This window comes from Gopherus flavomarginatus, chromosome 3 (assembly GCF_025201925.1).
Source record: "Gopherus flavomarginatus isolate rGopFla2 chromosome 3, rGopFla2.mat.asm, whole genome shotgun sequence".
NCBI classification, from domain to species: Eukaryota; Metazoa; Chordata; order Testudines; family Testudinidae; genus Gopherus; species Gopherus flavomarginatus.
Genome location: NC_066619.1, coordinates 205,402,392 through 205,424,382, shown reverse-complemented (window position 1 = coordinate 205,424,382; position 21,991 = coordinate 205,402,392). Strand labels below are relative to the sequence as shown.

The window sequence follows — 21,991 nt, the reverse complement described above, 5'->3', positions numbered from 1 at the left end:
AAAAAAAGTACAGTCTGACCAATAATGAAGAAACCCATCCTGGACAGACGACCTGGCTCTAATCCCAAGCAATAAGCTTCTTGTTCCTGAACAAGTTCATGCAGAAGCTAGCCAAAGGCTACCCTCAAGCTCATCTAACTAAGCCAATACCATAGACCCTGCACAATCTGGATACAAATAAGAACATGGAATGAAAGTAGTATTAGTGGTCTGTTGGATGATTTCCTAATGTCAATAGATGGAAGGCACATGTCTACTCTTCTAAGCTGACCAGTGCTTGGCCAAGATGAACTCATGGATGAAGAACAGTTGGTTGAAACTGAATTCACTCAGAACAAAAATCATATTGGTTGGCAGAAGAAAACACTAAGAATTTATAGGCACTGGCTGGGGATAAAAACCAGTTGGTCAAATCAGTCCGCAGTTTAGCAGGTTCCTGGATTCTTTGCTTCTAAGCTCTCACACAGCAGCATCTGCACACTCTATCATCTATTGCTGGCTAGGAACCTGCATCCCGGTGGACAATAACCTGTTCTTTGCTATGCAACCTACATGGAAACTACACTAGTACAAAAATGCATGAGCACCTGTTCTCAGGAACACAAGTTAGCACAAGTGCTTCAGACCTGTCCTTCACTCACTACACTGGCTTCCCATAGGCTACTACGTAAAATTCAAAGTTTCAGTCATCATCTTTTAGGTGCTTAATGATCTGGGCTTGGGATACCTAAGAAATCACTTCAAGTTCTGAGAGGAGGACTGCAGCAGCAAACTCCATTCTTCAAGCACAATAGAACTCTTTGCTCCAAGGATAAAACTTGTTTGTATAGGAGATAGAGCATTTACTCAGCCAGTGCACAATTGTGGAACAATCTTCTGGAGAATCTAAGAACCAGCAAAAACATTTTCAGCATCCATTGCAAATGCAAGGAAAATTTCACCAACCTTTCCTTCACTTATAAAATATATAGTACATGATACAAAAATAAAAATCTTAAAATTTAAGAAATCCACATGCAATTTTATCACGGAAATATGTTAGGCATGGTATTATATATTAGTTCAGTAAAAAAAGGATTAATTATTTGTCAGATTGCATACTCATGGTCTGTGATGCAGACCCTCTGAGATACTGTGTTCCTTTATTGGCTAAAAGAGTTTGGTATTGTAAAAAAGGCGCAGTTCTGCAATTTGCTCAAGTCTTTACTTGTATCTCTTTAATTAGTATGAATTTGCTATGTCTAGACACTCAGCTCTGCAGAACACTGCCTGGAAACAAGTTAGTCTCATATTTTGATTTGTGTCACAACTTGGAAACTTTTTCATTAAGAAAAATTAGACATTTTATTATGAACATATAAGCGGGTGCCCTTGTGATTCTTTAATAAATGGTACAATAAAATACAAGGGATGCAATTTCCCCCCTCTGTTTTCCAATGAGCTCTTGCTCAAGGGAGCATAGTAGTAAAGCAGTTAAAGTACACTTTTGCATTCAGGATGAAGCCTTAATAATCAGCAAACATGGACTTTTCTGTACCCTTGAATGCTAAAGAACAGCATAATACAGTAAAAGAGGAGTGAAATTATGGTCTTGTGTGGCACTGGACTGGGACTCAGGAAACCTGGGCTCATTTCCCAGTAATGCCACAGACATCCGATGGGATGCTGAACAAACATTCAGTCTTTCTGTATCTCATAATAGTATTCTCTTTGTCTATCTTGTCTATTTAGATTTTAAATTCTTTGGGGCAGGAACTGTCACTTGTGTGTCTATACAAGCCTCGTTCAATGGAATCCCAATCTTCGTTAAGGACCTGTAGGGACTCCTGTAATAATAAACTCAAATCTATGAAATAATTTAGTAGGAACTAACTCTTATTTTATATTAATTGTCCTACCATGATAATGCAAGAAGAGTTACACTTCATTATAATATCTTTTCCAAACATGAAGTAATAGCTAGTAATTAATTTCTTTCCAATATTTAAGTATTTGCAGGCTTTTGGAGCAATGAGTGAAATAGTTATAGATTACTGTTTGTGAATATTCATTGAAAAACATCCAACTTAATTATGTAACTGGTAGTTAGTTATGCAACTAAGAACCCCTCAGAATGATACATAAATGTAGAGTGTAAAACTAGGATCACAACCTAGGGCTCTACCCTGCCTTTCTATTTATGTGCAACACTCCCATTGGCATTAATGGAACATGCCCTCTTGGAAAATGGAAATAAATGGCAGAGCGCCACAAAAAGGCCAAATACCAGCCTGCAGTATGCATTTTAGGGTTGATTCTGATCTTTGTTAATGTCAATGACGTTTCTACTAATTTACATATGTGTGAGTTCAGAATAAGGTCCCTCAGTTTTATGGCCAACAGTACTAATCTATTACTGGTTGGCCAAAGATTTTCTTTAGCTATTTTTCTTCCTCAATGATTGCTATTTTAGATTGCAATGTAACTCTGAGGCAAAAAATCTTGGTTAAACTGGAATTAAGGGGGAGTCAAGACTCCAGCACTTCTGAAAAGATTTTAAAGAATTTTTCAATTCTAAGAAAAAAAAAAAAGTCCAAGCAGCACAGAAATTCAAAGTCAAGGTTCTACCTTAAAAATGACAAACAATAACAACATAAGTGCCCATCTCAATCTCTGTCTGTCATGCACACATTCACACTCCCACACAGAGCTTGGCATCAAAAGCCTTTAAGCCTGAATCTCCCAAGCAAATCCATTGTTTTGCATCTTTCAGGAGAGGAGGAGGATAATAAATTCCAAAATAGAATTATAGATCATTGGGATAGCTAAATCAAAAGTTCCAGCAAAAGGCAAAAAATAATTTTCCCATACTTGCTGGAATTTAAAAAAGACAGTATTAATCTCATATAAAACATTTCACCTCTCTGTTAATACACTGCAAGGTAAAACACAGCAAGGCAAACAACAGAGGAGGTCTCTAAAAATAGTGACACATTTTTTTCTCTCAGAAAGAGGATCATGTCTACATCTTAGACATGGATTGAAATTGGCAGCTCTGGGGTTCCTAATGCCACCTGAATTTACTGCTAGAAGGTAACACTAATAACGATTCCAGAAAAGCACAGGAAAAAATTCATCTAATTTCCCTGAAGGAGCCATCATACTGAATTCAGAATTTTTTGTCATAAAAGTGAATCAGATTTTCTTGATGATATGACAACTTTTTTCTTTCCATGGAGTGAGTTTTCCCTGCATATTAGCAAAACTAAAAATTTATGCAACATATCACGGAATATTGCTTCCACAATGAGATTTAATAAACTATTATTAAAAAATGTTGTGTCCTATTTTTGTGCTCTTTCTCCATTATGATAAACGTAAAGATAAATCTGTTAAATACGTTTGTATTTTTGTGATTGTTTCCAATAATGTTTACAGGAACACAGAAACCAGAACATGCATATTGGCCAGATTTTCTGATGCACGTGCACAATGCTTAATCATGTAAAGAGGGTGGCGGGGAGAGATGGCTTTCAGCCACTTTTACATCCCTGATCCCTAGAGTGGCTAGGGGCTGGCTTGGCTGCCGGCACATTTTAGAACAAGTTGCCATTCATTGCATCAGGATGTAAGGGGTTGCCTCCCTAGGGGCTGTTATGACAACAAAAATGGATGGAGAATAGTATGCCACTCCAACATGTCACTCCCTCTCCCCTGCCCTTTGCACACCTTTGACATACCTCCTATGCTAGTGGGAGAGGAACCAGGAGGAAGTAGCATACAGCCAGTTAAGCTTTGCCAGGAGAATCCCTAGTATACTAGGGGAGTCCACATTACAGATAGCTTTAAGTGCCCTTAATATCACAGGAATTGTGCAAAAGGGACTTGGCGGGACTAAGGATCTGACCCACTATATACACACAATATACACATACACACAATATGTTTTCAGCGCTCGTTTGGATAAGTTGGTTACTCATGAGTGGCACAGCAGATAACAAAGAAAACTAACCAAAGATAATCTGATTTCTCACAAGTAAATTTATCCTAACTTTTTACCATCTCACCCCATCATGTATTCTCCATGCTCCATATATGCAATACACCACATATAGTATCATGGACTCTTTTATGTAGTATAGACAAGCAATTTTATAAATATTCTAGAACATTCTTTATTGAAACATTTTTCCTCCAGGTTTAAGGACCATAGTTCCAAATGGACTGAGCTGAAAGGGAAGCCATAATAAACTTCTAAAAGACTAATAACTACCTTTAAAATAGCTTTTCAAAACCTACAGATGTTATTTTAAGATCCAAAATGTTCGTATCTTCTAAGACAAGAATTAAGCATGGTCTGTCTTTCTTAATGTTATAAAGCTCTCCTTTCCACTCCTGCAGAGTTGTGAAATAACAGAACTTAGGGTTTTCTAACTGAATAAGCAAAAACTCTCAGAATATGGTTCTCAGTGTAAATACTACTTATGGTTACAAATTCAAAATTCAAATTATGTCAATATTAACTTAAAATTATGTTTTCTTGAAGATTCTTTCTGTACACATCTGCTAGAATACTCACAGACGTTGAATAAAGGAACACTATGTGCCTTCAGGTACCACTTACACCCTCAAGAAAGGCAAATTACTACTAACACCTGCATATCGAATACCCAAACATTTGTACAATTTGTTAAGTACGGAATTCTGGCAAACAGTTTTTGCTCATTCATATATCTACCTAGATCCAGGCTAGCCTTTTTCCCCCTTTCCTTTTTTGTTCTAAACTACCCATAATTGGGCCTTGTAAACCCTGACTAGTTAATCTGAAGAAACACACTTTCAGAATACTTTCAGAGAGAAGGGCATATTCGGATCTTCTCTATCTGCCAGACATAGCAAATAGAATTGTCCTTAACCAAAACACATTTTCAAATCTTCAGAAAAATTCAGTTTGGGTTTGCTATGAAGAATGAAGAGTGGTTTAGAGGAATTCTTACTGAATATTTAACCAAATCAGATTGCACATCCCCAGTCATTATTAAGTGCTGACATTATGTTCTGCCCTGTACAACACAGAAATAAAGACATTGCACTGGACCATGGATTTTACACTCTGGATAATTTTCGTTACTATAAGTTTATGCCATAGTTCTACTCAAACCACATGCATGCAGCAATTAATTTCCCCAAGCACTCCTCATGCAAAGCTGTTATTTAAAACAAAAAAATGTTTTCTATATACTTTGTTTCTCATATTTGTGTATATGGCTCAAAACTAGATTAAATGTTTTCAAACACATCAAACAGCTAAAATGGATGGGAAAGTATGGGCCAAATCCTGCAAAGTGTGAACTTTGGCAATTCCCACTGACTTCAATTAAAGTTGTAGATGCTTAAAACCTTTCAGGATTTGGTTTGTGTTAGTTGTCAAAACTAGTTAGATCAAATAAATCAAACTGTTCCTGAGGGTTGCATAAGATTTTGTAATCATGGTGTTATTACACTGCTTTTAAAAAAAAAACAAAACTTTTTTTTTCTTCATTTCCTCTTAGGTGACAAATGGCTACAGTTATTCAAACCAGCTTCAAATTGCTCACTTCTTGTGCTGTGCAAGAGAGAAATGTATTGTGCAGGGAGTTTGGTCTGATCATATCCATTTTGTTGTTATTTTAAAACCCTGCTAAATTTTCTATACGGCAAATGAAAAAGAGGAAGCCATTCATACTGTATTCTCCTCCTCTGCAGGAAGAGAACAGGAGCATAAAGTGAGATGTAACTTGCACCCTTTGTTTCCAATCATCCCAAGAGTAAAAAACCTGTCCACAAAGAAAAATGCCCTCAAAATTGTTTAACTGCCCATCTGGGAATGGACCACTTACATGTGCGCATTGTTGATTTTTGTGTGGATACACAATGGAGATCTTGCATACTGTTGATTGAGTTATAAAGTGAGCTATGTCTACATGAACAAAATGTACAAAACAGACAATAATGAAGAGAAAAATACTCCTCCTATGCCATCAGATCCTTCCCCCAACCACGAAGGTAAACTATACCTTATCTGAGCTGAACTTTGTCCTGGTCTCAGTCATCTAAGTGCCAGATTTGGCTAGGCACTGGTCAAACACTGATGCTAAACTGTCCAGATATGGAAAAAACAAGGAAAATCTGTATATCTTCTTCACATTAAAGGACACCACACACCCAAATTTCTCTACCACCTCCATGCTGACACTCACAGATGTTGAAAGGAGGATGAGAAAAGAGAGCCTTGCAAAAACCACTACAAGAGCTGCTTTGCAGACAACTGCACCAAATCACCTTCTGAGACTGACTGAAGAGAAAAGAATATCTACCTCAACCAAGGGCTGCAGGATGATCTCTTCAATCAAATGGTTACAATTATTGACAAAGATGATGAACTGGGTGGAAAACCAATCTTCATGTACATGTTCCTTGCTGAACTTGACCTACTTATCATTGTTCGTCCACATCAAAGCCCTCCTTTGTAGTGAAGCCTAAAAAAAAAAAAACTTGATAGTGCACTGAGACCACAGCCTATCATGCTGACCAATACTGTTGCCTTGTTTCTTTGTACTCCCTCACCTATCTGTTTATATCCATCTGTTTTCTCCTGTCTTATACTTAGATTGTAAGCTCTTTTTGTTCTGTGTTTGTAATGTAGCACAATGAGGTCTATGACTAGACTCTTGATCTATAACTAGGACATCTAGGCATTATGGTAATACATATAATTAGTAATAGTAATTCAGAGGTTACAGTCTAAAATCTCCACTAGTACCTCCAAATGTTCAGTGAAAGAATCTGGTCAAAACATCCCTAGAAAAGATATCCCTTCAGCCCTGGACCAGCCTCTACAATGGCAGCCATTCTAGATTGAATCCACAAAGTATAGTAAAGGAAATGGAAAATTCCTCACAAAAGGAAAAACTACTTCTAAGCAGAGATAGCTGAAAATTAGGAGGCTGTGCCACTTCTCTCTGGCCGCTGGCTGCACGGCTGCCCCTGTTCCTCCCGAGTCCTCCGGTCCATGTTCACAGGGCCGCATTCCAAAACGGGCTTTAGAGCTGCAGGCCAGGGCCCCGGGGCCCCCTTAGCCCAGAGCCCTGCAGCCCCTAAAGCCCCTGCATTCTGGGTGGCCCTACCTGCCGGGGGGGAGGGAGGCAGCTTCCTCGCTGGCTCGCTCACTCCCTCCCAAAAAGTCCTAAGCACTGCCAAACGGCTGTTTGATGGCAGGGGAAGCACTGGGAGAGAGGGAGGGAGGAAGGGAGGAGGAGGACACAGAGAAGAGGAACTTGTGCAATGCTCCCTTGTAAAGTCAGCAAAACAACATGATAAGGGAGCATTGCACAACTTTAAATGAGTATGTTCCTTAATGGAGCAGTGACATAACTTCGAAACAATGTTAAAAGGGAGGATGGTAAGTAAGGAGTTACTGTAGCTACTTCTCTTTCCACCTCAAAACAGGCCATTAAGTGATAGCTGATGTCATGCGCTAGTAGGCTGCAAAACTTTAGCAATTCAGTAACAGTCATTTAAATTCTAGGATTTATTTGGTAAAAAAGCAACTGAAAGCACTACCTAATGGACCGCTTTGTTTTTTGCTTTTCATTCTTAACATTTTAGAGTCAAACCCTTTTATTTTTCAAATCATTTAAAAGGAAATAAAATCAAACAATTTGCTCCCAGGCTGAAATAACTTTATGCCCAGTTTCATCCTGGGTCAAAATTTTAACTCTTTATAAATAGAATTTTCTAATAAAAATGCTGAGATGACATTCTTAACTACAGTAATATGAGAAAATGCAGTATCACGTAACTGAAATTCAATCAGAGACTAAAATGAAAAGGTGGGATAATATAGCAACTAGACTTCATCAGATGCTGGTAATTGTGAGCATTTTATTTACTATCTTAGTTATAGTATCCTTGCCTTGAGTGGACTTGAAGCTGGAGTTAGGCTGATTTGGCTTTATCTATGGAAGAAACTGCATTTATAAGTTTTCAAGGGTGATTCAGTCTACTGGTAAACAAAATAGAAACGGTGGTACAGGTTTTCAAGAGAGTCCAGTGTTCACATAGGCACCAAAATAAGTAGCCATATTTTCAAAATTGCTCAGCATGTTTGGTGCTGAGTTCTTTTGAATATTGAGCCATGAATGTCACAAAGAGAACCTGCTGAGTGTGGAACTCTAGAAAATATAGCACCAATTGCGGATTCTGAAAATTTGAAAATCTGACCCTACATGAACAGTTTTACTGACATTCCCCTTACACTGCACATGACAAGTAAATACTCTCATGGACTTCAGTGAAAATTTTGCCAGCAAAAGACTCATGGGATTAGACCACAAATGGGAAATTGCCATTTTTCTCTTCTTTTCAGTATCTAAAACAATTTAACTTCAGTGTTTAACAAATAAAGATACATTTCTGATGTGCACAATAGGCTATTCACAGAATAATTCAAGTGGTAATTCAGTTGTAGGCACAGCATCATCAAGCAAACATCCAAGAGGATCCCATGCCAAGTTAACTCTGTTAATATAGAGCTGAACAGTCTGATCTTATATAGAATGAAGTTATAGCTTTGTCCTGAAACAGGAAATTTCTTATGGCCTGATCCTGCCACCTTTAATTGCATTGAATATAGTACCTTAACCCAAAAAGCAATCTCATTAATTTCTATAAGGTTGCCTGTGGAGTAAGATGATATTCAAAGTCAGCTATTGTAGAAAAACTGGACCTTTATTTTGTAGAGAATAAGTCATATCCCTTGGTGAAAGTCTTTTCTTTGTTATGTCTTTTTGTACTCTTTACCTAGGCATACTGAAGACCAATATAGTTACACTGTCTGAAACAGTGTAAATGAAAACAGAATCAGGCCCCAAAAGCTTTACTCACTGACTTCATTCTCCAAATGGAAACTTTAGGGCACAAATTCACTTCTCTTTTAAACTGACCCATGTATAGGTAAGAAAATGGTTAAAGTTTCTTAAAAGCATACAAAATGTCAAAGATGTATTTAAGGAAAAGTAAAAAAAAATGAGGATTATTCCCCTTGTTCAGTGATTCACAATCATCTTTGCACCACAGACAAAAAGATACATGAAGCGTAGATATTAGAAGTAATACTTAAAACAGCATAATCCATATCACTGTTGTCATAACATTTTTCCCAGATTTGGACCTTAGCGTCCAAAATATGGGTGTTAGCATTAAAACCTCCAAGCTTAGTTACCGGTTTGGACCTGGTAAAGCTGCCACCAGCCAGGGATTTACAGTGCCTGGCTCACTGTGGTCTCCCCAAAACCTTCCCTGGAGGACCCCCAGACTCAGATTCCTTGAGTCTCACAACAAAGGGGAATAAACCATTTCCCTTCCCCCTCCTCGCTCCAGGTGTTCCCTCCCTGGGTTCCTGGAGAGATACACAGAAGCAAGCTCCGTGAATCTAAACAGAGGGACTCCACCCTCCCTGTTTCCAGTCCTGGAAACACATGAGAGAGCTAATCTCTCTTCCCCCTTACCCAGAGGGTATGCAAAGTCAGGCTTAGTAAATCTAACACAAGAGATTTTCCCCCTGACTTCTTCCTCCCACCAATTCCCTGGTGAGCTTCAGACTCAATTCCCTGGAGTCCCCACTAAAGAAAAACTCCAACAGGTCTTAAAAAGAAAGCCTTATATAAAAAGAAAGAAAAAATACATAAAAATGGTCTCTCTGTATTAAGGTGACAAATACAGGGTTATTTGCTTAAAAGAAAAAAATGAATAACCAGCCTTATCCAAAAAGAATACAATTTAAACATTCCAGCAACTACACACATGTAAATACAAAAAAAAACAATATAAACCTTATTGCCTTACTATTTTTGTACTTACAACTTGGAAACAGAAGATTAGAAAGCTGGAGATAGAAAAATCACTCTCATAGCCGAGAGGGTCAGACCCAAAACAAAGAACAAAGAACTCACACACAAACTTCCCTCCACCCAGATTTGAAAAAGTCTTGTTTCCTGATTGGTCCTCTGGTCAGGTGTTTCAGGTTACTGGTGTTACCCCTTTACAGGTAAAAGAACATTAACCCTTAGCTATCTGTTTATGACAACTGTAAGTACACATTACAAATTAGAAATACAGTGCAGTAAATGGAGCTACTGATGACACAGTATGTATTATCTTAACAGGTGATTTTCAAAAAAAAATATGCATTTACTATATTTGCCTAGTTCTTTTCATCTCTCCTTTCCATTCAAATAAATTGTAAAGCATTCACTAACGGAATTCCAGACTGTTTCTTTATCATAAAAGTACCTTTTCAATTTTAACTAGCTTAAAACTAATATGTATTTGTAACCAATGTACAATTTTAATTAACTTTTTAAAGTAACACCTGAAGGTTTTAAAATAAAATAATAATGCTGATACAAAACACATTAATTTCAAATAACGTAAGACAGATTTCTACAACAGCAAACCTTCTACAACACTGAAACCAGATTTCAGTAAACTATGAGACACAAAAGAAAAAAATCACCATGGGCAGAACAACTGTAGAAAACTACACGAGTGAATCCCTAACTCTTGGTCTTCTACAAATATAATTTCTCACAGTACTGTGACGTTAGCCACTGTATGTCAGATACTTAACTTGTGGTACCTACAGTTATCCAACAATTTAAAAATATAATATAATAAAAATCTTTCAACTCAGGAATTCTCATATGAGAAGCACAATACCTAATCAATGTGTGTGATGCATTTACTCATGCAAACCTTTTCTCAACATTACTTTGAGCCTGATCCTACAGGTTTTGGCTTCAGTGCCAGTGTCCACTATCCAGGAATGCAAGACAGAGCCTTCAGTATAAAATATTGGTAATTCATGCTCCCAGCTGATTTATAGAGATGGGAAGGTTGACTTAAAATACTAATTTTGCTTGTAAGGGCTTTTGGAATCATCTTATTCAGAAAGTTATTGTGTGGTTTAAACAATTTCCGTCTTTTTTTTATATTACACCAAAGCCAAGTATTTATTTATTAGTTGTATTCATTTGACAAGTTTAGTATGGAGTATTTTTCCAACCATTTCAGTATCAAATAATTGGTCTTATTAGAACTTTCTATAAGGTCACTCAGATTTTACAAATGGTCTTATCATTGCATAAATCTTTTTCTGTCAAGATTTAGACATGACATGTTCTAGAACAGAAGTGGGCAAACTATGGTCTGTGGGCCACATCCAGCCTGCAGGACCATCCTGCCTGGCCCTTGAGCTCCCAGCCAGGGAGGCTAGCCCCAGGCCTCTCCCTCACTGACCCCCCTTCCCGCAGTCACATGGGCCCCTGGGCCGCAGGGTTGCGCGCTCCTGCTGAGCAGCGCAGCAGCATGTCTGGCTCCAGCCAGGTGGCACGGCTGCCGGACATGCTCCTCTGAGCAGCATAGTAAGGGGGTCGGGGAGTTGAATAAGGGGCATGGATTCTGGGGGGCAGTCAGGGGACAGGGAACGGGGGGGGTGGATAAGTTTTGGAGTCCGGGGGCCCTGTCAGGGGGTGGGAGTGTGGATAGGGGTCAGGGGATGGGGAACAGGGGTTGGACAGGTGTGGGTTCCTGGAGGGGCCTGTCAAGGGTGGGGGGTGGATATGGTCAGAGCAGTCAGGGGATTGGGAGCAGGGGAGGTTGGATAGGGGTGGGGTCCCGGGGGCAGTTAGGGGCGGGGGGTCCCAGGAGGGGGCAGTTCAGGGACAAGGAGCGGGGGGGAGGGGTTGGATGGGTCTTGGGTTTTGAAGGGGGCAGTCAGGGGGCAGGAAGTGAGAGAGGTTAGATAGGGGGCAGGGGCCAGGCTGTTTGGGGAGGCACAGCCTTCCCTACCTGACCCTCCATACCATTTCGCAACCCCAATGTGGCCCTCAGGCCAAAAAGTTTGCCCACTCCTGTTCTAGAAGAAAGTTACTGCTAATTATATTAAGCATCCTGCTTGTGTACACATTGGCATAACAATGATAGCTTACTTTCAATTTCGTTAATAATCTTGAAGTAATGAAAAACGTTTTCCCTCAAGAATTATCAACTGTGCAAGTAGAATTGTAGCTGTTTTTAATACTCAAATATATCTTTCTCATCAGAAATCTGATCCACTCTATTGACATCAGTAGTAAGACTATAATTTACGTCAAGAGCTTTAGATAAGTCCCCAGTTCATGCAGGAGATCCAGATCACGCAAAGATTTGTGCACGTTTAACTTTATGCACTGTGAACAGTCCCATTAAAGTCAATGTAAATTAGTTATTATAGTAGTAATTCACACAATAACTATATTACTAAGTATAAGGAACTAAAATTAATTTTAGTAGTTATTTAATAAGTAAAATAATAATTATTTCATCAAAATATTTAGAGACTAGTCAAAATTTAATTGATGTGTATCTCACGATTAGCAGTTAAATCTAACTCATTTGATACTTAATTAAAATAAAACTATCTTCAGAAATATAAATAGGATGTATATTTAAGACACAGACAAGATTTGTGCAATAAATGCAAATATGCAATGAAAATCTGGAAAGTCAAGCTGTCAAATCAAAAATGTCACTTATGTGTAATTCCTCAACTTCTGGTTCATGGCTCTGTCTATGTAAATTTAAATATCAGCAAGAAGCAAACAGGCACAGCAGGGATGGAACTATCACAAGGAACAAGTGTCCTGATTTTGTAAGGACACCAGCATCAAGAAAGTACTTTAGAGGCTGCTAAATTTCTTGATATTAAGTGAGAAGGTGGGGGAGGGAGGGAGGATTGTTTGGGAGTGTGAGAAGTATGACAGTTCATACAGCATACCATCCACATATATTTTTACATCATTTTTATGGTAGATACAGTTTGGAGCTTGTCAATTCTAACTATAAGGAAGTTCCATGGCTTTCCTGTGTAGAGATTTGTAGGGGAAAAGAAATGAAAAAGAACTAACAGGAGAAACATGAACAAACCTAAGCATAACTATTGAATCATTTTCTCCTCTCCTTAAAAACCAAACCAAACCATTATTGTGCAATATATTTGCTTTTGGTCTAGAACATATTTATTCCACATAAACACAGATACATCTTTCCTGGCTTTCCTGGAATAGTTTATTTTTAAAAAAATATATATTTATTTTTTAAATGTTTTTACTGGTGATGTTCTAAATGCTATTCTCTTAAGAATTCCATTTGTAGCATTATAGTACAAAATAGCTAGAAAACCCAAATGCCATGAATACCTCTCCTTCAAAGCTGCTGGTTGATGATATAATGAGAGGATCTGAAATTTATGCATGAATCAGCAACTCATTGTCATAATGTCATGGTGCAGTGATCCCTGCAGAGCTGTAAGACTTTATTTAAAATGGAAATGCTCAACCCCCTCTTGAGCCAGTAAGATTAAAGTTCCAAGATCATACATATATTACCTCTGTGCCATGGCTACTTTATGAATAACTTGTTACTGTCATTGAGCTTCTACATTACCCTGAGAAAACTTCTCTTGAAGGGACTCAAATCTCTTTTTATATAAAAAAAAATCAGTGTTCACAAAAAAATTGGTACTGTTTAGTGTTTGTAGGGTTAACAGGAAGATTGTCAAGGTTCATCACCTCAGCTGTTTTCTGTTTTGATGTAATTACACAATAGAATCTATTCCTCATATTGAAGATAAGTGATTTCATTAGTTGGGTTGGGTTTAATTATACTGTGCTAAAGGACTAATAGTTCATTTTTCTGGATAACCTCCAATTTTACCCTATAGATCACCGCCAATACTGTAACCTTGTCACAACTATTAAACACAAAAGCTCCCAAACACCAGTTTGTGTGCATGGTAATGACCTTCTTACTTTCCTTTCCCCTTTACTTCTTTCCCTGATTTACGTCATTGGAAACACCTATGCGCATCGAAATCTGCTGCTTCTAGCCCGCCTCCCCCTTAGGGAGAGATTGTACTCTCGCTCCTGAGCACCACTCACGCTTGTCTCATCCATGTAAGGGCTCCACAGCCCCTCAGTGAAAACCACGAACCAGAGCCTCACCTCCGGCATGAAAGAAATGGTGCTACTCGATTGACACCAGCTGCTGAAGATTTGTTCTCAAGTATTTGCTAAAGACCAAAATGAACCCTCCCAAACGACAGCTTGCGGTATGTGTTACACAACGTAGTGCAACCTGTGTTACCCAAAGCAGAGCCTCCCTCCCAACAGATCTGTCTTTTGGTCATCATCTACGGATCAGAAGAACTCATTCACCAGACTGTCTGCTGCCTGTTTTGACAGCTGTTAGTCGCGCATGCCTCCTTCCTTTGTGCATGTGGGAACGTAATACTTTAATCAGTACTGCTTTATGTACAAGCCACTCGTTCCATGTATAGACTCAGTATTTACATGCAATTAAATGTTTTCAATAATACATAAGATCTTTAACTAAAAACACTTTTTGAGCACTCTGCGTCGTGGGTTTCCTTTAGCTATTTTGGGAGGTCCTTTGCTTACGGTCCATTATTAGGTGTTGAGGTGTCTGTGTACGTGCTAACTTTTGAAATGTGTCTCGGTTTCAAAAGAATGATTTACAAACATTTAAAATCAACATCCAACGCTGAGTAAGACTTCCTATTCTCTCAACAATTTCATTTGGTAGGAGAGGAGTTGGAAAGGCTGCCTGCCTCTTGTTGGAACTAGTCTGCCATCTGCTGGATGCTTAATCTATGTCTGACATTTTTGTTTTCGGTCTGTGAATCTACTCTTAAAGGTGTAGAACTCCATTTTTGCAAGTACTGTGTAGACCAGGGGTCAGCAACCTTTCGGAAGTGGTGTGCCGAGTCTTCATTTATTCCCTCTACTTTAAAGTTTCGCGTGCCAGGCATACATTTTACCGTTTTATAAGGTCTCTTTCTATAAGTCTACAATATATAACTAAACTATTGTTGTATGTAAAGTAAATAAGGTTTTTAAAATGTTTAAGAAGCTTCATTTAAAATTAAATTAGAATGCAGAGCTCCCAGACCAGTGGCTAGGACTCAGGCAGTGTGAGTGCCGCTGAAAATCAGCTTGCATGCTTCCTTTGGCACACGTGCCATAGGTTGCCTACCCCTGGTGTAGAGTTTCTAGCGGTCAAAACAGCATTTTATTTTATTCAGTCACTGCCATGACTACTTTGAATAGTAACAGTTTCTCCTGAATATTATTATTACTGAACTTTGGTTAAGGCATGGGCTAAACTAGCGGAAGAGCACTCCTGCTAAGCAAGGTTGATGAACTGACTACCTTAAAATGACTGGGTAAAGATCCAGCAGCAGTTTCCACTATCAGTTTTATTTCACCTGTAAAATGCTTTGTAGGTCACCACAAGAAAGCAGTCTGAGAGAAAACCAGATACAGAACCTCAATACTCAGACAAGAACGATTTTCATAGGATGAGGTAGTGAAAATGGTAATGGAGGTGGGGGAAGCTAATTCTGAAATGTTCAGTATCTCCAATTCTAAATGAACTGCTAATTTTATCTGCCTCAGCAAATATTAGTCTCCAGTATCCTCTGATGGCTAATCACAAACCTTTCTTGGATAGTAATCGAAGAAGTACTATTTCTAATTATTTTTAGTATGTGCTGCTTGATTCAGTCCAGAACCAACAGGATGCTTGCACTAAACGGTCACTTATGATAGATTTGAGAGATACTACCTGCTCTTACTTTACGCACTTTAGCTTGTCATGGACCGGGCTGTTATCCTGGACACCGATCTTCAAGTTGCTCAAAAATGGAAGTTTGGGATTTGGCCACACAGAGAAAGAAAAAGGAGAGCCCACGATAGCCTCAGCCTACTGAAAGCCTGTATCAGCTCTTTAATGACGTCAGAGCCTTTCATAAACCCCCCCGAGGTTCGATAAATATTGTAGGAGTTGTCTGGAGGAAGATATTTAAGATCAAGAACGAGTCAGGTACAAACATCCAATGTGGTTTATTAAGGAAAGCATGATTCCTCCACTTTCTGGAAGAAATTTAAAAGCAGCCATGTTTGCCGTTCGGGATTGTTAGCAGCAGTAAAATCACTGGTGCTGCTTTAACTAAATCATAGTCAGGAGTTCATTGACTTGGAGTGGAAAAGCAAGAAAACACAGAACAATCATTCAGGCTGACCTTGAATTTTGTCAGGCCTAGGATTTTAAGAAACATCTAGTTCAGTTGACTAATTTCCAACAAAATGTCTTGAAAATACTACCCAGAAATAATATTAAGTCCCTGGAGTCTCCCATGATATTTGATGAGCTGAGAAATCGTCAATTAAATAAACTGGGCAGTTCTCTCACGTTATAGTAAATAACTAATGCAATAAAATTATGGAACTAGCTGGCCGTTGGAGGAAATCTGTGTTTTCCCCAGCCATTAGTACCCTTATTCAAAGATAACAGCAAGGTTTTTCTTTAAAAAGGTACCTTTTTCTTTCATTCCCACTTTTTAAGGACATATTAAAAAACGAGAGACCCTGGCTGAGTGTGCAGCCTACACGCAGAATTAAGGGAAACTTCAGTGTGTCCATGCAATGCTCTCTTAGTAGTATACAATAAGGAATAGTCAGTTTCCCAAGCTACTATCAATGTGTGTTGCCTGTTTGTCCTTGTAAACGGTGTCTCTGCAGTGGGCTCATTTTCACTGCAAAAAGATGTGTTAGGAGAGCAAGAATGAAAGCTGGAGACTATGTAGGAAGTCTTTCGGAGCATGAGGGACAAGATGCTTGTAATGCTCCACCTGGACAGGTGTGCGTTTTTAGGGCTCCTATATTTGTTACAATTGTCATTTTAAACGGTTGTTTGGGTTTTCTACTCTGTAACGCACGGTTTCCCCTTAAAGTTAGAATGACAAATTGCTGCTCTAATCGGCTGAGTCTGAGATGATTTTTCTCGTTAGGCAGGCGCCTAAATGGGAGTCTTCCCTGGTCCTTTTTTCTTTCTTTTTTTTTTTTTTAAAGGTGTTGCGCCGCCACTATACAATAAGGGAATCTCACAGGCCAGATGGAACGTTCATAATTCATTCCCAGAACATAAAAGCGCCTTTCTCATTCAAGATACTACACAGGTTTAAACAATCCTCCGACACTGAAACAATGCAAAATATGGGCGTAAAACTATCCCATCGGAATCGGTGTGTACATGCATACAACACTAGATACAATTTGCAAATGATGCTATAGCATAAGTAATTGCAAAGCACCTTACTCGAGGAATGGCTCTCTCTTTTCATCGAACTAAGACTAAACCCCTGACTCCAGTTATTTTGATATACCCTACTCAAAGGATGTATTTGTTACACATACAGGCAGATTTATGATGTTTTCTTGATATATCCTTATTTTATCAAGGAGACGAAAAACAACAGCCTCTGCCTGAGTGATTTTAAAACGGGGGGATGATCACGACTCTCGCGTCTACATGCTCAGTCAAAATTGTTAATCGTTCAATCAACCATTTCGGATGAGGTGATGTGGTTTGCAACCGACGATGTTCGTAGGGACTTTTCAGTGCTGGTTTTACTGTGGTATTTTTCCGCGTGGCCCTGGCATTTTACCTATTGTCTGAGCCGACTGCAAAACAACTGAACACGGGGAAACAAACAGGAAATCCTGAGGATGGGAAGGGATGGCAGCTGTTCTGGCCTTATGAAATTATAATACAGTAGATCATAAGAAAACCCCAGAATATGTGTCGGAAGAAAGCAGCAGTTTTCCAACAGTACAACCCTCGAGGTGGCAATGATTTTATACAGGGAGTGAGCGGGCTCCTTCTTAATGTGCATTTCCTCCCGAAAATACGATCTCTTTGCTGGTCTCTTTGTTAAGGTGCCCGCCCTGCCATCCTGGAGGGATTCCTCAAGGAGACTAGAATTATTGGGGTAATGGAAGGAAGGGGGAGCTTGATGTAATATGGAGAATTGCAAACAGTAAAATGGCTGATCCGTGTCTCATTTAGCTATTGATGCTCAGACCAGATGGCTTCCCTCGCTCCCGATCGCCTGGCACATCCTGCTTTATTTGCCAGGGCACCGCTGTACCACACCAAGGCGGAAGCTAGGAACGCCGCGCAACGGAGCTAGCACTGCACAGCTTTCGTGGGCAGCAGGCCCTCCCAGTTAAGTTAAATTGATTAATTGGAGAGTTAAATGGATCTCCGCCTAACAGCTCCTAGCTAAGCATGGAGCGTTTAATTTGCTGAGCCTGCCTGTCCAGCTGGACTGGGAAAGCTAGCATATGGTCCCACGCCATGTGCAGTAAGCCAGGCTTATGTAATGCATGGAAAGAGCCGAAAAGGAACCATTTTAAACTTAGACCATGTGTAAAGCAGTGTGTGCCATCCGCGTTGGAGGCGCCCTTTGAGCCCCAAAGTCATCGCCAGAGGAGCGCATTAGATGGGCGCGTTATCCCCGAATCTGCCCCGCAGCTACCCGGGGGGGCAAACCACTGCACAGCCCGCACACCACTCTCTCCTCTCCCACCGCCCCATTCCCAGTGCGCACGCGCCCCTGCTCCCCTCGCTCCCCCGAAGTCGAGAGAAAGCGGTCCCGGCGGTCTCACGCCTTCCCCGGAGCAGCCCTGTCCACGGTTATTCGAATGACACGAGCATTCGTTACTCACAAGCATTGGTGACGGCGAAGCTGTTGGCTACCTCCAGGTTGTCGATGTGGGGCGTCAGCCTGAACTCTGAAGTGGAAAATTGAACCATCCCTACCCGAAATGCGCTGTATTCCTGATCGGCACCCCTCGGAAACAACCCCCCTGCAGGGAAACAAACACACACAAAATAGAACAAGAGACCCGATCAGTACTGCAAAGAGAGAAGCTTCAGGCAACAGGGCCACCCCTCTTGGGCATCGCACCGCTGGGAGCCACGTATTCTTGCTGCCAGGGAGAGGGGCAGCTACATGCACGCTCGCTCTGGGGCGGTGGAGCTCTTCTAGTCAGCTGTCGCGGGGGGCATGTTATTTGTCGGGAGCCGTTGGTTCTGCATCAAGCCAGAGAGATGCGAGTCTCTTAATAACGTGCATAGCTAGCATCGGCAAACCGCTATCGGACCAGCTACACGATTTCGTTTCTGTTTAAGGCAAAGGGGGAATAGCCATCATTTCTGAAGGGAGGAGGCGTCATACAAAATCACACACACACACACACACACATGTGTGTGTATAATACATGGCATTCAGGGCTTGACAGGACATGAATACGCGAGCGCAATGCCAGCTGTGAATGAATGAATAAATAACCCCTTCAAATTAAACCTCAATCCGAAAAAAAATCCTCCCAGGCAGGGACACCTACCTATTTGTATGCTGTTAGAATAGACCCCCCAAATCAGTCCCCAGAACACAGGAGCCAGGAAGACAGAAATATGCATAATCTTGTGCATTTCCATGAAAACTAGAGCATCCACGAAGCTACAAACGATCCCTTTCCTCCTCCTCGTTCTTTGTCCGTTCTCGCCAGCGAATTAGATCCTCTGCAATGTTGGCCGAGGGACCAGACCACCCAAAGAAAGGAAAATAACCCCGAAGCAGCGGAAGCGGGAGAAGCGTTTGCACAAGGTCTGGCCCTTGTCCCGGCTCCAGAAGTAAGAAGGCTGCTTGAACGCTGCCGTGGTCCCAGTACATCCAGCACACGCACATGCACTCACACTCGCACCCCCTCGCGCTAGCTCACAGGCTGGGGAGCGGGGAAGAACCTGGCGCGCGTGCGCGAGCAGCATAGCGCACGGGAGCGCGCGCCCACCCCCACTTTCTCTCCTTGTCCCGGCCGTAGAGCGCGGCTTGCGCTGCTCGCCCGGCTCAGCATCAGGGCTGCGCTGCTGCGGCTGCTTCCCACGTCCCACCAGGGCCGCTGCCGCCGGGACAGCGCTAACCAGGTGGCTGGTGCCTTTGCGCACCGTGGACAGCGCCGCAGCAAGAGCAACGAAGCAGCCGCGGATCTACCCGCCGCCAGCCCCCAGTGCTCCCGACAGCCTCGCCTGGGGGCAGCCAGAGGCTCGCTGGCCTAACCGGCCCCCTGGTTGTGCTGGGTAAAGGGCTCCCTTATCTGTCAATGGCTAGGTCAAGGAGGGGGGTGGGAGTGTTCAGCTGTGGCGGAGCACAGGGCCTCCCTTCCCCCACATCAGAGCCCTGCAGGCGCGTGGCGGCGGCAGGGGGAACTGCAGCAGAGCTGCTCTCCAGCCTGCTCCGTGCGGGCCGGTTCCGGCTAGCAGCCGGCGTCGGCACACTGGCCAGAGCGCCTAGTGCTGCAGCCCAAAGGGCGTGCGACCGTGACACGGGATTCGGGCTCTGCCTCCCTCCACGCGCGTCAGGACTCGCTTGGTCTGCGGCAGGCGCGGTGCTCGCCCATTGGGGCGGGGGCACTAAGCGGCTCTGGTCCGCGGAGTTAGACCGGGGGCGTCCGCTTAACTTTGGGCAGCGAAAGGAAACGGCCCGGACTTGCCTCCATACGTGATTTGTTTTGTTTCAGTCATTTAGGCGGGGACTCTCAAGCTTAAGGGTGTTGGGTGCTCAGTAGGAGCTGACGCCTAATTCCCTTAGGCTTTTTGGAAAACCCTAAGCCTTCACTTATAAAGATGAGAGACCCAAACATTATGGGCAACATTATCAAATCCAGGTGCCAATAATTGGACACCTCACCTCACTCCAAATGTCCGCACTTGAATGAGTGTCCTGATTTTCACAGATGTTGACCACCTACAGCAAGCATCCTGAAAAAGATGGATTTAAGTGCTTAACTTTAGACTCTGGCTTTTGGAAGGTTTGGCCTAAGTGAATAATAAAAAATGGAGAGAAATCTCCATAATCACAGGTCTCTCCATAAGGACAGGAGAGATTAGTTTAGATAGTAAGTAGAGGCGAAAAAGGAGGCAGAATTTTGTTTGAGGTAGCTCATTTTTTACTAGTTTTATCCTCATCAAGATCTTACCTGCATGAATATTGGCTGTATCTGAAATTCAGGTATATCTGGAAAACCTGTTTTTAATTTACACATTAATACTATTAAGCGGCTAAGGAAGTTGTTTTATTTCTGAATGCTTAGCCAAAGCTCAAATTACCAAATTTAATTTGCACCCACATTTATTTTCCAAAATTCACTTCACCTCCAATAGATAAATATACAGTGAACCATAAGTGAACCTTGTTCAGTTTTCCATAAGAAGCTGCCCCCCAAAATATCTTATGTAAGAACATTTTAATACATACACTGCAAAGAAATTTGCCAATAAATGGTGAATAGTGAGTGCATTTTTTAAGTTGGTTTGTATCACAAATAATAAGAGTGGGGGCAATTGCCCCTTCTTTGGAAAAATACCTTTCTGGCAAGGAAAACGCTGATGTTCTCCTGCTGGATTTCCTTTTGATTTTTTTATTAGATTCTGTTTGTGTCTCTTTTCCACAGAAGAATCAGAGCCTGCAGCTCCAAACTAGCAGTTGCTAGAGATCATAAGCAACTATAAAAGCAGCAAAGAATCCTGTGGCTCCTTATAGACTAACAGATGTTTTGGAGCATGAGCTATAAAAGCTTTACCTCATCTAATTTCTGAGAAGTGCAGCTTCATTGCAGCCATGCTACTAGGGAATTCCTTTGGAAACTACTGGGATTAGGAGGAGGTTCCCCAAGATGGATGGGCTCAATAAATAATAATAATAATAAATAAAGCCTACAACTATAATACATTGTGCCCAGCTGCCCCATTGGGGGGGTAGGAATTATGCAAGGCACACTATTCCTACTCTTGTGCCTCCCCATTCTTTATCTGGGTTGCCCCTTCCCAGTGCTCATATCATGTGCTACTTGAAGATGGCAATACAGAGGTTTGGGGAAGGGGGTGGTAAACTTCACTGAAATGACTAGCCCTGCTGTACTTCACATCGTCTAGGAAAATGTGCATATAAATAATCCCTCTGTGCATATATTTAGAGGACTATCATCAAATCAACAGTCATTACGTCTGG

The 21,991-nt window shown here is 41.2% G+C and overlaps 1 protein-coding gene across 7 annotated transcripts in view; it reads right to left on the bottom strand.

Annotated features, from left to right (window-relative positions):
* The window catches only part of GRIA2 (glutamate ionotropic receptor AMPA type subunit 2), a 117,260-nt gene extending 97,563 nt beyond the window's left edge, over positions 1 to 19,697 (bottom strand). For 6 of the 7 annotated variants that reach the window (XR_007773449.1, XM_050946305.1, XM_050946304.1 and 3 more), the window contains exons 1-2: positions 19,329 to 19,696; positions 18,648 to 18,788 (exon numbers count right to left, since the gene is read on the bottom strand). Coding sequence is in view for 6 of the 7 variants with exons in the window: in XM_050946305.1 (XP_050802262.1) it covers positions 18,648 to 18,788; positions 19,329 to 19,422 (235 nt within the window). In the remaining variant the exon portion in view is untranslated. Of the gene's footprint in view, positions 1 to 18,647; positions 18,789 to 19,328 lie in introns of all 7 variants that reach the window. The other variant, XM_050946310.1, reaches the window with a different exon arrangement.
* Positions 19,698 to 21,991: the final 2,294 nt, after the last annotated feature.